This window comes from Anabrus simplex, chromosome 1, assembly GCF_040414725.1.
Source record: "Anabrus simplex isolate iqAnaSimp1 chromosome 1, ASM4041472v1, whole genome shotgun sequence".
Classification (NCBI taxonomy): domain Eukaryota; kingdom Metazoa; phylum Arthropoda; class Insecta; order Orthoptera; family Tettigoniidae; genus Anabrus; species Anabrus simplex.
This window is the reverse complement of record NC_090265.1, coordinates 275,533,859-275,551,580: the sequence shown is the minus strand read 5'-3', so window position 1 is coordinate 275,551,580 and position 17,722 is coordinate 275,533,859. Positions and strand designations below refer to the sequence as shown.

At 41.4% G+C, this 17,722-nt stretch overlaps 1 protein-coding gene across 1 annotated transcript in view; it reads left to right on the top strand.

Annotated features, from left to right (window-relative positions):
* The first annotated feature begins 4,103 nt into the window (after positions 1–4,103).
* Positions 4,104–17,722, top strand: part of eIF2beta (eukaryotic translation initiation factor 2 subunit beta) — a 119,324-nt gene continuing 105,705 nt past the window's right edge. The window contains exons 1-2 of the mRNA XM_067159744.2: positions 4,104–4,305; positions 12,565–12,745. Coding sequence (XP_067015845.1) covers positions 4,288–4,305; positions 12,565–12,745 — 199 coding nt within the window. The 5' untranslated portion in view covers positions 4,104–4,287. The remainder of the gene's footprint in view (positions 4,306–12,564; positions 12,746–17,722) is intronic.

Sequence of the window (17,722 nt, the reverse complement as noted above, 5' to 3'; positions counted from 1 at the left end):
ATTAGTGAGTTCATTCTGTGTGTGCAGTTCCTGTGCTATTCGTCGTTTTCGGAGTTTTATTATACACTGACTGACAGAGCAAATACAACACCAAGAAGGAGTGGTCAGAACTTTATGCCAATTGCAGGGTAGACTGACGTCACTGAGGTATGCTCATGATATGAAATGCGCCGCTGTGCTGCGCACGTAGCGAACGATAAATGGGACACGGCGTTGGCGAATGGCCCACTTCGCACCGTGATTTCTCAGCCGACAGTCATTGTAGAACGTGTTGTCGTGTGCCACAGGACACGTGTATAGCTAAGAATGCCAGGCCGCCGTCAACGGAGGCATTTCTAGCAGACAGACGACTTTACGAGGGGTATGGTGATCGGGCTGAGAAGGGCAGGTTGGTCGCTTCGTCAAATCGCAGCCGATACCCATAGGGATGTGTCCACGGTGCAGCGCCTGTGGCGAAGATGGTTGGCGCAGGGACATGTGGCACGTGCGAGGGGTCCAGGCGCAGCCCGAGTGACGTCAGCACGCGAGGATCGGCGCATCCGCCTCCGCCGCCAAGCGGTGGCAGCCCCGCACGCCACGTCAACCGCCATTCTTCAGCATGTGCAAGACACCCTGGCTGTTCCAATATCGACCAGAACAATTTCCCGTCGATTGGTTGAAGGAGGCCTGCACTCCCGGCGTCCGCTCAGAAGACTACCATTGACTCCACAGCATAGACGTGCACGCCTGGCATGGTGCCGGGCTAGAGCGACTTGGATGAGGGAATGGCGGAACGTCGTGTTCTCCGATGAGTCACGCTTCTGTTCTGTCAGTGATAGTCACCGCAGACGAGTGTGGCGTCGGCGTGGAGAAAGGTCAAATCCGGCAGTAACTGTGGAGCGCCCTACCGCTAGACAACGCGGCATCATGGTTTGGGGCGCTATTGCGTATGATTCCACGTCACCTCTAGTGCGTATTCAAGGCACCTTAAATGCCCACCGCTACGTGCAGCATGTGCTGCGGCCGGTGGCGCTCCCGTACCTTCAGGGGCTGCCCAATGCTCTGTTTCAGCATGATAATGCCCGCCCACACACTGCTCGCATCTCCCAACAGGCTCTACGAGGTGTACAGATGCTTCCGTGGCCAGCGTACTCTCCGGATCTCTCACCAATCGAACACGTGTGGGATCTCATTGGACGCCGTTTGCAAACTCTGCCCCAGCCTCGTACGGACGACCAACTGTGGCAAATGGTTGACAGAGAATGGAGAACCATCCCTCAGGACACCATCCGCACTCTTACTGACTCTGTACCTCGACGTGTTTCTGCGTGCATCGCCGCTCGCGGTGGTCCTACATCCTACTGAGTCGATGCCGTGCGCATTGTGTAACCTGCATATCGGTTTGAAATAAGCATCAATTATTCGTCCGTGCCGTCTCTGTTTTTTTCCCAACTTTCATCCCTTTCACTCCTTCTTGGTGTTGCATTTGCTCTGTCAGTCAGTGTATTTTGCGCACATGTGGTATTAACGATGGATGAGTCTAAAACGGATATAATTGTAAATCAGTTTGAAAAGCCATTTACTGGCCGTTCGTTTGCTGAAAAGATGCAAATAGTTAAAGCCGCGAGACATCTACCTTCCCTCGTAAATGTCTTCTTCTTCTTCTTCTTCTTAATCTGCTTACCCTCCAGGGTTGGCTTTTCCCTCGGACTCAGCGAGGGATCCCTCCTCTACCGCCTCAAGGGCATTGTCCTGGAGCTTCAGACTCTGTGTCGGGGGATACAACTGGGGAGGATGACCAGTACCTCGCCCAGGCTGCCTCACCTGCTATGCTGAACAGGGACCTTGCGGGGGATGGGAAGATTGGAAGGGATAGACAAGGAAGAGGGAAGGAAGCTGCCGTGGCCTGAAGTTAGGTACCATTGCGGCATTTGCCTAGAGGAGAGGTGGGAAACCACGGAAAACCACTTCGAGGATGGCTGAGGTGGGAATCGAACCCACCTCTACTCAGTTGACCTCCCGAGGCTGAGTGGACCCCGTTTCAGCCCTCGTACCACTTTTCAAATTTCGTGGCAGAGCCGGGAAGGGAACCCGAGCCTCCTGGGGTGGCAGCTAATTACACTAACTACTACACCAAAGAGGCGGACCCTCGTAAATTTAAAAACAGAAAACAAGAATTGTGTACGCACGTTCAATCCAGAAACTTACAGTAAAACTGTTTGGCTCGAGTTCACCTACATGTAATTAGGGTGATTAGAATTGAAATTTACTTAATACATTGTGTTAACTGCATGGTTACTAGTTGCATGCCTCAGTGGAGATTCCAGGATACGCCACTGGTTTCAAGGCCGTTCTGATTGACAGTTGACTAAGGTTATCTATGTCATTTATTGCTATGATTGCAGCCAGAGTCCTTTCCTTTATGTGACCTGTAAATGTGGTTCCAGTTGTCTGAAAAGTCATTCCGAGATACTTGAATGTATTGACAATCCTTAAAGGTGAACCTTCGTAGCGTATTATGTCTGATGCTGCTCTTCTTCCTCCCCTTCTAAAAACCATGACTACCGTCTTCTGATAATTAATTTCTAAATTGTTTTCTTTTGACCAATTTGTCAGATTGGTGACTGCTTTCTGAAGTTCATCTCGATATGGCGATACAATTACCATGTCATCAGCGTACAGATACGGTACATTTTTGCACGAATCGTAGCAACTGCTTCTGTAACATCACGTGTTATTACATTAAAAAGAAGTGGACTCAGAGGATCCCCTTGAAGGACTCCTATCGTCTGAAGGATTGGTTTTGACTGTGCTAAATCATCGCATATTCTCACATAGTTTTCTGATAATATATTTTAATAAGCTTTGTGTAACAGTTTTTCCCTGTTATCTCTTCCAGTTTCCGAAGGATCAGGCTCCTGCTTGTGGAGTCAAAGGCTTTGCGGAAATCTATAAACACTGCATAGAGCTTTCCTTTCTGCAACCTGAGTGCTTCTTGTATATCTTCAAGCAATCAATTGATTGCCTGGATTGTTGATCTGCCTCTTCTAAATCCGAACTGTTCTTCCGGTATTTTATCATCTACTATATCCCTCAATCGATTTGTCAGTGTTTTTGTAAGAACCTTCAGTAATGTGCACTCGAGAGCGATTCCACGGTAGGTGTTCGGATCACTCACATCACCTTTACCCTTGTACATCACTTTTAAAAGTGATTCCCGCCATTTGTCTGGTATTCTTCCTTGTTTGAGGCATTGATTCATAAGTTCCGTGACAGGTTCTTTTAGGGGTTGCCCAAAAGTCTTTGATATGTTCGTAGAATATGTTATCTGGACCTCCTGCTCTCCTAGTCTTACTCTCACGGACAACTTCTTCTAATTCGTCAATTGTGAATAATTCAATTGGTGCTGCATCCCAGTCACTATCTTCAGTCAAGTCCTTTATAAAAACACTAATTAGAAAGAAAAGGTGGAAGGAGTAACTGTAATCAGCTATGGTTTGACACTTTGAAAAATGAGGATATCGGCCATGGAAAGATAAAAACTACGAAAGGCGTGAAAGTGAAAGACTTCCTAGGCCTCGAGGGCTCTTAATACCGTGGAGGTCGGAAAAGAACAAGAGTTGACCAAAGTAGGTCGGATAGGATAGACGAAAGTGAAGAGCCAGGCGCAAGTAACGAAGTTTTGTGAGGTGATCGGACGATAGTAAAACTGAAGTAAAGGTAGGGATGTCTTAATATTAGATCATAAAGGCACATTCCGTGCTCTCATGGGACACCAGTGGTGAGTCATCTACCATGATCATAGCTAGTTTCAGTGTTGTTATACTTATATGTATGAGAGAGAGAATGTGCGGGCGCGTTTGTGTTTTTTTTTTAAAATACTGGGGGAGACCACAACACCACATCAAATGAGGCACTTTGAAGGAAATAAGCTAGATTTGGCGTGGAAAAAGCTACAGCTGGAATATTGTTCTTTTCCGCTAAACCTAGGATTAAATAAGCTATATTTAGGGGGTAAAGCTATATTGGCAACACTGACCAGGCTATACAGTGCTACGCATTTCGTTATTCGATTTGTGTCTTGCTATCAAACTTTACCTCCAGATGGCAATATATTCCAAACACTCAGTCTGCTCTACATGTGGCGGTAGGGGTAGGCAGGAAAGAAACTGAGCTGATGCAATACTTCATGCAATTTGGCTGAAATTGTTGGCATATGATTGCAAGTTTTAGTTCAAAGTGACATAAGATTTGTTAGCGAGGTATATATTTCCATCCGTGGCGTGTTAGGTATCACTCTGCCACAAAATGACTGAAGAAGAAGCTGTGAGTTGTTTATAATAGTAAATTGCTTTGAACATATTTTGAATATTTTAAGTTCACCTTTTATTTTTTAGAAATCTAATGTCAGTCGGCAAACATTCGTATGGATAGAGCGATTTTCCTGTTTGCAGCGGTTACCTGTTTCTTATAGCAAATTTCATTCTCCAACAGATGGGTTGTATAATTTCGCTTATTCGAACGTGAACATCAAGCCGTCAAAATAAGAAATGGAATTGGTAACAGCTTTTAGATGCCACAGAAGAACATTACACTTATAATGAGTTGTTCTTGTATCGTTTATTTGCCTTAATCTTGTTCAATCGCGTTTTTACTTTGGGGAAGGGCTGTCTCTTGTATAAGGTCATTCGTTTAATTACTTACTTGTATCATACCGGTATATTATAAGGGGCTGCTTGACTTGAAAGTATGACTTAAGGACTTACGGTACGGTTCTTCGTTACGGAAAAACATTAAATACTGTAAACTTAAATTCTGAACATAACACCATATTATTGTTTTGGCTTAGTCTCTTCTTAAGAGGTTACTTAGAAGTGCTCATATATACTTACTGGTTCCAGTAGAGTATCGCTGTCCTGTTCTGCTCTGTACTCTTACTGTAGCTTTCATAAATATTCGGATATCGGCAATTTTTCTTTCCTAACCTGTCTTTCCTGAAATTAACGTGTAGGCTTAAGATGAAATAGTTTAAGGAATTTTTACTAGTGATCTGATTTTATGTCTTAGCCTAAATGATGCATTATATTTTGTTTCTTATTTTTCTGTAATAAATTTGCAGCTTAAGTTCATGCATATAAATGGTCATTGCCAATACCGTACTCTGACAAGAAAAAAGTAGGTTAAGTGTGGAGTAAGTTGTAGGCACTCTGAGCAGTTGCTTTCTGTATTATATTGTCATCTTTCCCATTAGTTTTAGTAGACTTCAGTACATGTCTGTTTTGATGCTGTTCCACTAAGGAAATGAAAATTTACATTTTATTGTTTGGCATATGGCAAATACTGTATGCTCTGTGTAGCAACCAATTAAGACTCTGAATTCCACAACAATAATATATAGTATGGTAAATCATCGCAAAGGCCTTATTCCACTTCTTCAAAAGTACACTGTGCCTGTTCCAATAATGCTAACGGTTACGAATTGCATTTTAACGTTGTTATCCGGATGAAACTGTACCCTCATTTAAGTACCGCCAGACGACCTACTCTGCGCCAAGGTCATCAGTCTGGTATCAAAAAGGAAATGTTTCATGAAACACAAAATCAAGAATGGAAAGAGAACAGTTTAAGATCCTATCAGGAGAATAAAAATCAGAAAGCACTTGCATAAATAGAAATGTCAAATGATATTATTTTCTGCAATATAGTATCAAACATCCTTGTAATGTACAGTATTTACAAACCTTGTTGAATCAACCATCTTGTGTTGGAGAGAGACTAAAACCTATGGGCTTCAAGTCACTGTAAAAAAGAAAAAGTAATTCCTGCGATACTCCTCGTGTTTTCCAACAGATCAGCATATTTGTACTTGAGGACCTTACCACAAACACAAGGAAATACTTACACTCAAGGGTACAGTGGTTGGGGGGGTGTTGTAGCCAGGTGACATTGCCATTGCCTTCTCACCAAGCTGGCCACAATTTGAATACTAGTAAATACATGTGGGATATTTAAAGGCTTTTTTGCCATTTTGAATAGGGTAAGCTTTCCTGAATACAAAATATATAATTTATGTATATTTTTATGACAAAAGTGTATTTTAAATAGCTATTTAAATTTGGCAGCACCACTCCCCATCAGCTGTCACCTAACATTATATTTCTGAAAGTGACATTTTGTGATATTTATGTTATTTTATATATTTATTCACAAAGCACAAGTTCCCGCTACACCACTGAGTGCATTTCACTTGTACTGTCAACAGACTAACTAACAAATCTAAACTTTCATAATAAAATATATTTAATTTCGCACAGGGTACATAATCTTAAATCTTCGTCAGACATTCTCTGCACTTACATGTCATTATGTGATATGAAATGAAATGACGTATGGCTTTTAGTGCCGGGAGTGTCCGAGGACAGGTTCGGCTCGCCATGTGCAGGTCTTTTGATTTTACACCTGTATTCGACCTGCGCGTCGTGATGAGGATGAAATGATTATGAAGAAGACGCATACCTCGTGCCAACGAAATTAACCAATGTTGGTTAAAATTCCCGACCCTGCCAGGTATCGAACCCGGGACCCTTGTGGCCAAAGGCCTGCATGCTAACCCCTTAGCCATGGAGCCGGACATTATGTGATATGCCGCATGGGTTACCACAAAGTTTGCATCCGCAGAGCACGTCATGATGTATCTCAATGCATAATTGGCTTTCATCCATTCTCTATTGATTATTGCATCTGTAGTGTAAAACTCAAATATTTCCTTGCTTTTCTTGGAGTAGTCTCTGGTTTGCTTCTGTTCATGGCAGGAATGCAGTGTAATGGATACACAGGAACATGATACTGGAAAGTAACCCTTTGTCCCATCCCTGGTATATATTATTATTACTTCACCTATGTACATCTATTATTGTTTGTTCACTACCCCCATCCCATAACACAACAGCCCTGGTAGGTGCCTGCCAACCACCCGTAGCCTGAGGGTATGCAGATTGTGAGATGACGCGTGGTCAGTGTGACGAGTCATCTCAGTCAGATAGCCCCTCAAATGTAATCACACTGGCTGAGCGGACCTTGAACCAGCCCTCAGATCGAGTTAAAAATCCCTGACCCGGCTGGTAATCGAACCAGGGGTCTCCGGGTAAAAGGCAGTCACGCTGTGTTCGTCACTGATGTATTAATATTATATAGAAATGTATGCTGGTATGTACATGAAGAACAATATTTTCTGTTATGCCCCTTTAAAATATTGATATAAAATATTATAGTTAGGCCTACAAGATCTCTTCAGCTTATACAGGGTGTATCTGTGATAATGTTACAAACTTTCAGGGATGATGGAGGGTGACAAATAAATCGATTTGAGATAAGGAACTTGCTGTATTCTGGAACCAATAGAGTCAGAAGTTAAGCAAAATTTTACTCATTTAAGTCGGTTTACCTGCACAAGTTTCACAAGCTGTTCCATTACAACAAATATTCAAAATGGCGTCCCCCTGCGTCATTGCAGGCATGTCATTGTCACACAAAGTTCTGTCGTACGGATATGGCGTTGGTCTACTAATCCCAAGTTAACAGGTTCAAACCCGACTGAGGTTGGTGGCTTTTAAGGGTGTTTAAAGGTGACAACCCCATGTCGTTGGCTTCCGGCACGTTAAAGAACTGCAGGACGAAATTCCGACATCCGGTGTCTTTTAAGAACGGACGGACGTTAAATAACTTGGATCATTAATAACTTTTGACTCAAACATTTCAGGACTGGTTCCTTATCTCAAATTGATCCACTTGCCGTCCTCCATCATCCCTGAAAGTTTGTAACATCACGGATACACTCTGTTTACTGTAGATACTTGCATCGTCATAACATTTCAGTATATTTTAATATGAAAAGTATAGAAGTATAAATGAGTCATGATTAATTTTTCTATACAAGAATATTGTTTATTTAATAATAAATATTAAATGTGTATATCAGAGACGAAAATGGTTTGTACATAGTTAATAATAAATAGTATGCTTAGTTTTGATTATTTAGAAAATTGATATATTATACTAGTTATGAGACCTTCTTTGTTACTTTATATAGATATTGGTCACATTCACATCACATGTCTTTTAATATAATATTTGTTATTAAAAATAAAAGGGCACAAAGTTTTATGTTACTGCAAAGGGAGGAGCACCCTTGTTATATTGTTTTAACAATGATAGCAAGCAACTAAAATCACACTTGCCTACAGGCTCTGCTATATCAGCTATAGTACTAGGCGATCTCATTTCGTCTTGGCCATGACAAGAATTCCCGTTCTGCCCAGGATTGAAACATCTTGCTTGCTTTAACACAGTACTCCTCACTCTTTTCCTGCCTGGGCGGTCAAGCAGTAGTAAGCAGTTCAGACGGTAGAAAGGGATATGCCTGCTACCACATTCAGAGACATCTTGAAGATACACAGTAATTTGCTTATCAAAGCCACACTTGGTGTCCCATGTTACTGCATATTGACAGCCAAGAATATTGATAATGAAGAAGGTAAGCTAAATGAGTACGTGATAGGACTCTGTCTGACATGCTCCGCTGAAAACAGTCCGTGAATCAAGGAATTTCATTGGGATCTGCCTTGTCAATACCAAACATACCATAATAAAATAAACACTGTAATTAGACAGTAAAGAGCAGTATAGGCCACAAATATGGTCAGATTTATAAAAGCAGTCTGGGCAATGTGAGCTCCCGCACTGTGGCTTAACTTGGAACTGAAAGAGCTAATGACATGGAGGAATGCAGGTCATAGACAGATTAAACAACCAACACAGCAGCATTTTGACAATTATAAATGGCTCCGGAATGGAACATCCCAAGCGGTTCACAATGTAGAATCAGACATGCATTCAGTTCATTAAAACAACACATGGCCTGCCATGGCATGGGAGAAACTAATGAGCATGGGAATAGGCAAGGACAGACATTACCCGCCTGCCGATGTACCTTTGGACTTGCCAAATATATACTTAACTAGCAAAATACCTGTGCTTTGTTATGGTTTTAAATTGAAAGTTATTCTTCACAGTTTTACATTTGAGTGTTCACTGTCAGCTGAGCCTGTAAAATACACTCTCAGTTCGTTCATCAAACGGTTTTGAAAGAATTATTTATTTTCCAATCTAACACTAATTTAAACCCCATACAGAAGAATTGGTATGTTTTAAAACCTATCTTATTTAATACTTAGGACATAAAAGCAACCAACCTGTAAATTTCGACATCGAACGGTAATGGAGGAATGAATGCCTTTCTAGGGGGTGAATGTTTTTAAATATAGGATATAGATGACCACCCTTTATGTAAAATTTTAAGTTTGTTCCTGAAACGGTTTCAGAAGAATGGATATTGTACTTTTCAGAGTCAACCACCATCTAAACACCTTATGGGAGAAATATTTTGAAATATACAATATTTTACACCTAGGACATAAAAGAAGAACCTTCTCGAAAAAGTACAACTTTGTACGTCAAACGGTTTTGGAGGGGTGAATCATTTCATTTTCGGAGCTAACCCCATTTAACACTTTAGGGGTGGAACTTTTTAAAATATTTCCTATTTTACGTTATTGTTGTGGGCTAACAATTTCAGAATAGCTCCATCGGCATCTATATGGAAATCAACAGGAAGGTCAAAAACCACTCGTGTGCCTGAGAATATCCAGGCAGTGAGGAAAGCGTTTTAGAGTAGTCCGGAACGTTTTTCGCCGTGCTGCTGCTGTGCATCTTTCTGATTGGTCGGTGAAAAGAATCCTGCATATGAATTTAAGTTCCAGCCCTATACACTGGTGGCTGTCCTGAAGTTGAGACCTCATGATTTGGAAGTACGAAGAGCTTTCTCTGTGAAGATGTTTGATATGATTGGTGATGAGTGACAAAGCAAATTTCCATGTTTCCGGTTATGTTATGTGAATAAGCAGAACTTTCGATCCACACATTCTGCATGATCGTGGTGTGAGCAGCTTTGGGATAATTGGACCATATTTTTTCGATGAGTACAGTCGTTCCATTACAGTGAATTTGGACCACTACATTGCAGTGTAAAGCTTTTTGGCACTAGAACTACACGGGTGCCTCATTGATATAGATTAACTTTGGTTCCAGCAAGATAGTATGACAGCACACACATCTAGGGCGTCAGTGGCAGTTTTAAACCGTATGTTCCCTGGACATGTCATTTCCAGTCTTAGTGATGTCCCATGGCCTGCTCGTTTGCCCTGTGTGTGTGTGGGTTACTGTTTGGAGTAAACATGAATAGAAGGAATATAATTCATGGGAAAATATCAGTGTCAAACATACCCCTATAAAGACAAAGGGATACTACTAGCAGATAAACAGCAGAGTTTATTTAATAACCCATGTTCATATGTCATCCTTGGCCTTAATGAATATGCATCTTTGCCAACCAAGCAGGTTTCATAAGGAAAACTAAGTTCCCAAGATTGATGAAGGCATACTTTGCATTGGACTCTTGAACAATAGGACGGCAAGCAAAGCATAATTGGCCTCAAGAGAGGAAGACAAAGAGGATCACGCATGCGCACAGGAAGAACGTATCACACGAGGGAATGGAAGAATAGCAGGTATTTCATTTTGATGCCAGGCTGATGATCAAGTGGTTCCAAGGCATACCAGAAATGCGGATGTTCCATTATGGTGACAGGCACAAGGACATGCCGTTACACTGACAGTCACTTCTGGAGGTGTTATGACTAACAGTTATGTTTGTCCATGTTGCTGTTAGCGCATTAAACATACATTATATTGGCTGCCATCAGTGTGTCTGGCAGAGAGCAGCAGAGTGAGGAGATGGGGTAGCTGGTGTGGTGTCAATGTTGTTAAAATGACAACTTTCAATCTTTGCTACCGAGCTTGATAGCTGCAGTCGCTTAAGTGCGGCCAGTATCCAGTTGATAGTAGGTTCGAACCCCACTGTTGGCAGCCCTTAAAATCGTTTTTTCGTGGTTTCCCATTTTCACACCAGGCAAATGCTGGGGCTGTACCTTAATTAAGGCCACGGACACTTCCTTCCCACTCCTAGCCCTTTCCTGTCCCATCATCGCCGTAAGACCTATCTGTGTCGGTGCGACGTAAAAAAAAAAAAAAACTACTAGTAATCTTTGCTGGCTCAAGATGTGTGCTAGCAAGACCTATCTGTGTCGGTGCGACGTAAAAAAAAAAAAAAACTACTAGCAATCTTTGCTGGCTCAAGATGTGTGCTAGCAATCTTGTCTTCTTCTGGTCACATTTTGTCAAATCGTTCTCTCTCCAAGTCAGTTTGATATCTGACCTATTCATCTCGCCTTTGGGGCATTCTTACACCTCATTTCAAAAGCTGTTTCCTTTTTCACCAAGAATTATTCTTGTTTAACTTGGCACACTCTACACAGAAGTCTTCAAACATCTTTGTAGTATATGCTTATCTGTGTTTGAAGTGACCTTTTTTTTTTTTTTCATAAATCAGTACTGAAATCAAAATATAACAATATCCTATAAACATTGTAATTAATGGAGTAGAAATTCCAAGAAGAATGAAAAAAACTGAACTCTTTACGATAGATAGATTAGGCCTAAAATACAGTACCTTTTTTTGCATGGTCTCACTCTGAGTGACAATCATATTGCCTGAACTGCAACTTGGCAGTGTAGCTGTGTATTCAAACATAAGGCCATGATTCACACACTGCAAGATCAATACTCAGTAGTATCCGATCGCATAGTTAATATTATAGAGAAACACTCGTTAAAAAATTGCCATAATCCTTTATTTTATCTGTATTTTTTGTCCAGTAACTGCCTATTGGTTACTCCACTGTAGGTCTTAATTGAGAAAAGTGTTTTCTTTTAGTTTCACTTTTACTCAATTTTGTTTTCGTCAGAGACCCATATTTCTTGAAATATAACTTCTGTCTGTTATTTCTGGAATCACAGATTGCGTTGATTTATTTTGAGGTATTGTAAATACAGTCGTTGTCTTTGAAAATTCTACGTTACTGCCTGCAACTTCGTGGATGTACCAATGGGTGTTGCAGTCGAATACAGCAGTTTTAAACCGTAACCTAATGGATAGTTCTTGAGAAGAGAAATGTATTAGTTTGAGAACATATTTCAGTCTTTCGTTGTAAGGTTCAAGGCTGCTTGTGATGAAAATGATAAACATGTTCCAAGTCACCCAAGAACCATTTGCTCTGAATGATATCTGACAGTATACGATATTCATCAGAATTCTTTTTTATCGATGCCGTAGTTCTTATTTTTTCATTGCTCAGTGTATCACTGTCACAAGATTGAAACTTTTCAACTTTTTTGGATACAAATTTTTAACATATGTATTAACACACATTTTTTTCCCAGAAGTGAATATAGTGTATATGCGGAAGAATGAAAGTCACTATCTCCCTCACAAGTTGCTGGAACATGATTTCAGACACTATTGCTTATTTTATGCATTAGCGTGTGATTTGTATATTATAACTCTTTTTGATAATGAGCTGTACTATTGCATTTCAGTGTTAACGTATTAATTACATCATAATTTTTCAGATTTTTGACCCTACATTGAAAAAGAAAAAGAAGAAGAAAAAGACTGCATTTGATATTGATGCTGCTCTTGCAGAAGGGTCCACTCCAGATGGCAATGAGAATACAGACTTGTCAGCCACTGATAAAGAAAATCAGGAACCCATGCGAATGGAAAACGACGCAAAGGATATCGAGATTGATGGTAATTCTTTAAACCACCATTAAATCATTCTAAATGTTTTCTTGTCTAAATTAATAAATCTCTTGATCGCTTGTTAATGTTCTGATAAATTTTCCTTACAGACTCATTAAATGAAATATTTTGGGTATTTGAACTAGTGTTATATCTATCATTACTCATAAACCAGATCTATAAAAAGCTATCAGCCATGTTGATTCATTGCTCTCCTCTGCAGAACACACAGTATCCTTGGCTGTCCTTTCTCATTCATTCGTTCACTCACTCATTCATTCACTTTTAGATTACTGTATCTAAACAAATAGAACTGGTAGAAACAGTGGCAAGTTGGTGTTCGTACAATAGCATTCTACATTGTTCAGTTTTATTAACCCCTATGCCATTCCTAACACTCCATAGCGCCCGAGTTTGGCGACTCTCCTGCTTTGCTTAATGCTCCAAAGCGCTCGGCAGACTTCATTAAATGTGTGTTGGGAGAAATATTGAAGGGTCTCGTGAAACTGTGGTGCAATCCCATGACTCGTAAGCCCTCAGCACGTTATTGACAGTTTTTCGTGCATGTATTCCACAAGCAGACCTACTTTATAAACATTGTATTCCAGTTCGAGATTATTTATATTTGAGTTCTCGTCATGTTGTCTACTTATTGAAGAGACGTCACAAGGTTTGAAAGAATCCAAAATTGGAATATGTTAAAAATTTGTGGAGGTAGTAAACTTTCTAGTAGAGGTTCAGAATAATATTCTGATGAATGTATTAGTGACATTGATTTAGAGAATCATAAAAAAGTGGGCAAATATTTTGTGAAGACAAGGGACAGGGCTACAGAGAAATGTTATTAGTAAATTATCACAGTAATCGTTCTATTGAACTGGAATACTGGGAAAATAATGCTGGTTGAAATCCTGATTTACCTTCTGGAAGTTCAGCAAAAAAAAAAAATAATCTTTTTTCCTTTTCAGTTATTTGTGGGATGGGAATTTTATGATCTTGAAGTAAAACAGGCAAATATTCGTTCTGAATATTTACAAAGAAAAACTGGCACTGTTGATACTACCTGGCAAAACATTATGCTGACAATATAAGGGCATATGTAAATGTGTTCTAATTTATATGGGTTTGGTTGTTTACCTGAAACTATTACTTCTTAGTAGGAGACTTTTGCGTGTGCCCATAAGTAAGGCAGGCAATGTCACTGAAATAGTTTAGGAAACTGGCAATATTGTGACTCAAAATTGGGTATGAACAAATATACACATACACTGATCATTTTGAAATAAAATGCAAAAGAAATTCCTTTCATATCCTTATTTATTTGACCTCTGTATTGTTTTCTTTAAAGGGTGACATTTATGCTGTTGTGTCTATTGATATTTTAATGTCCATGCCAGAAAATACGGTAATTCCAGCTGGGGAGCTGCCCTTAAATGGGAAACAGCAAACGGTTAATAATCTGGCCACTAACTTGGGTGGTTCTGTGCATCTGCAGTCCGCATTCCATAAACTATGCATTAGTCTAATTAGTACATATCAAGCGTCTTACTCCAGAACTAGTTTTGGAAGAAGCCGGCATCAGTAATCGAGAGAAACTTTCTTGATGGAAGTTCTGTGTGTACGATTCCATTCCTTTTCAAAGGAAATTGGTCAAAGGGGAGTGAAGCAAAATGTCCAGATTTTAATGTCACAAGTCCAATGCTAGATCGGTCATGGATAAGACTGAAGCAAGACCTTTGTTGTTTGGTAACAGAATTAGCAATGCATGGTTACTAAGCCAAACCCCATGGCACTACAGTCCATGAAGGGCCTTGGGGTTCCAAGCGACCGCTGCTCAGCTTGCAGAGATGTCGTGTGCTCAGCACGACGAATCCTCTTGGCCATTATTCTTGGCATTCTAGACTGGGACCGCTATCCGCTATCTCACCGTCAGATAGCTCCTCAATTCTAATCACGTAGGCGGTGTGTACCTCGAACCAGCCCTCAGGTCCAGGTAAAAATCCCTGACCTGGCTGGGAATCGAACCCGGGGCCTCCGGGTAAAAGGCAGGCATGCTACCCCTACACCACGTGGCTGGCTTAATGCATGGTTACCACCACAAAAATATGTAGGACAAAAACATTCCACAAAACCTCAACAGGAATACGTCTGTGAACTCTGTAACTCGGTATGTGACGTATCTCTTAACGGTACGCAGACAACGAACTCTTATCAGCCACTAGTAAAAACAAGCTCACCGGACAAAAAAGTCACCGTAGTGCGCACACACAGATGAATCATTACGCCTGTACAGATGACGCAGCGAACAAGTCCCGTGCTCACGCTCGCTGCCTCTACGTGAGCATGAAGCAGTAGCTATCAGTGAGACATTGATGCTTCAAGCAGACCGTGTACATCAACTTGGGTAGATATATATATCGTATGGTTGTACAAGTACACAAAAGTTTACAAATAATCGAATGGAAATATTCAAATTTCACAACCATTCCAGAGCACATGGTGTCACATGGGGTGGAGTCTTCAGACCACTGTCAAATGCATGAAATGGCCACTCCTGAACAATGTATTCTATGGTTTGGTCCTCCACTCCACAGTCACAGGCAGCAGATGTACGGAAACCCCATTTCTTTAAGGTGTGACCACACCTCCCTTGACCCGTTCTAATGCGGTTCAGCTTCAACCAGGTTTGGCATGGTAGTTGGAATCCCTCTACCTTCTTTGTAGGATCTTCAACCAGGTGAGCATTGTTGGGTGGATGTTCGTTCCAACGTTGCCACTTGGAGGTCATGCCGAAAGAATTGATACCTTCTAAATCAACCCAGAGTGGCTTTCGTGATTTCAAGCGTGTTGTTGGTGGATCTCGCAGGGAATCATACAACGGGGAGTTCTTATGAGAGGTGATCTTCTTGAGCAAGCTCACCTTAGCTGCTTTCCTCCTTAGATCTTGCAGAGTGATATTGGCTAGGACTGGTAGCCACTGTGTGGGAGTATATCTAACAGTACCAGTGATAACTCTCATGGTTTCATTGAGTTGCACATCATTCTTAGTGGTACGAGCGCTGTTTTCGCATACAGGGGCACAATATTCACCAGCAGAATACACAAGAGCGAGTGCAGCAAAATGTAGTGTATTAGCGTCTGCACCCCAGCTGCTTCTGGCAATCTTGCAGAGTAGATTTACTCTTGAGCCAAGTTTCTTCGATATCTTGATGCTCTGTTGTTTGAATGTCGAGGACCGATCCAGAGTGATTCCAAGATATATTGGATTGTAGTTATGGGGTACTTTGCTTCTGCCAAAAGTCACATGTAGCTTCCTTTGGGCTTCTTTATTATTTAGATGGAATGCGGTAGTCTGTCCTATCACAAGAGCCCATTGCTCACACAGGCACATAAAGCTGCGCATCTTCAGTGCACTGGAAATAATCGAACTTGCATAGTAGTTGACTGGCGGAACGTAATGTGGTCTGATGAATCACATTTTTGCCTGTATTCGAATGGTGCACTTCGTCGAGTGCGCCAAAGGTCGAATGAAGCCTTTCATCCTGGATGTGTGCAACGTCAAGTTCAAGCCAGAGGTGGATCTGTTATGTTGTGGGAGTGTTTTACTTATCACAGATTGGGCCCGCTCACTGAGGTGACCATTAACATGAACCAGCATGTTTGTTTAAACATTCTGGATGATCAGGTGTTGCCTTTCAGTCAACATCTGCATGATGAGTATGCTGTTGATACCTCAATTTTTCAGGATGACAACAGCAAAGTTCATTGTGCTGGACGCATGTGTGACCTGCAAATCACCTGACTTGAACACCACTGATGATCTGTGGGACATGTTGGAACAGCGGGTAAAACGCCAGCATCAGCATCCCTGTAATATAGTGGAATTGCATGCAGTGTTCTCCCCAGAAATGTTCATCAGTCGGGTGGCAGGAATGAGTAGCCGGGCGGCGAATGCGTAAAAAACGAATATGACAACATTTCAATATATTCCCCTCAGGGCATGAACAATAATATCCCCCTGTGTGTGGGGGCAGTAGAATAACACCCACGGTAATCACTGCCTGTCATAAGAAGTGACTAACCGGGCGAGTTGGCCGCGCGCGTAGAGGCGCGCGGCTGTGAGCTTGCATCCGGGAGATAGTAGGTTTGAATCCCACTATCAGCAGCCCTGTACTTTAAGGCCACAGCCGCTTCCTTCCAACTCCTAGGCCTTTCCTATCCCATCGTCGCCATAGACCTATGTGTGTCAGCGCGACGTAAAGCCCCTAGCAAAAAAATGACAAAAAGGGCCCCAGGGGCTCTGAACTTGGGAACGTGGGTTGGCGACCACGGGACCCTTACCTGAGTCTTGGCATTGCTTCCACTTACTTCTGCCAGGTTCCTCACTTTCATCTGTTCTGTCGACCTTCCTTGGTCAACTCTTGTTCTTTTCCGACCCCGAGGCTGTTAGGTTTCCGAGGGCTAGGGTGTCTTTCGCTTTCACACCCTTCGTGGTCATTGTCTTTCTTTGGCCGATACCTTCAGTTTTCGAAGTGTTAGATCCCTTCAATTTTTCTCTCGGATTAGTGTTATATTATTATTGTTATTGTTACGGGGTTTCCTGTGGAACGCAGAGGTGAAAGAGGTGCCGGGGTGAATGGGTCTAACTACAATGTCAAGAATAGAATTTAAAACTTAAACTTAAGGTTATATTTTTAGAACTTTATAACTTTAAACTTAGAACTTTAAACTTAACAATTTTTTCATGCCAATGTTACAGGTACAAGTAGCAATCATTAAACCAGATTGGGAAAAATCCAGGATTCAGAACCTTAACACTTCGGGCTTTAAGCCCCTAGCTTTACATTTCCTGAGCTACGAGCTCAAATTTACAAAGGGCACAAATTTATTCAAGGGCAGAAAACCCCTAATTCATGGAGCACTTGCTCCCAAAATACAATATCTAGCCTTCCAGAGTCACTCGTTACAATCACAAAATTTGAAAAA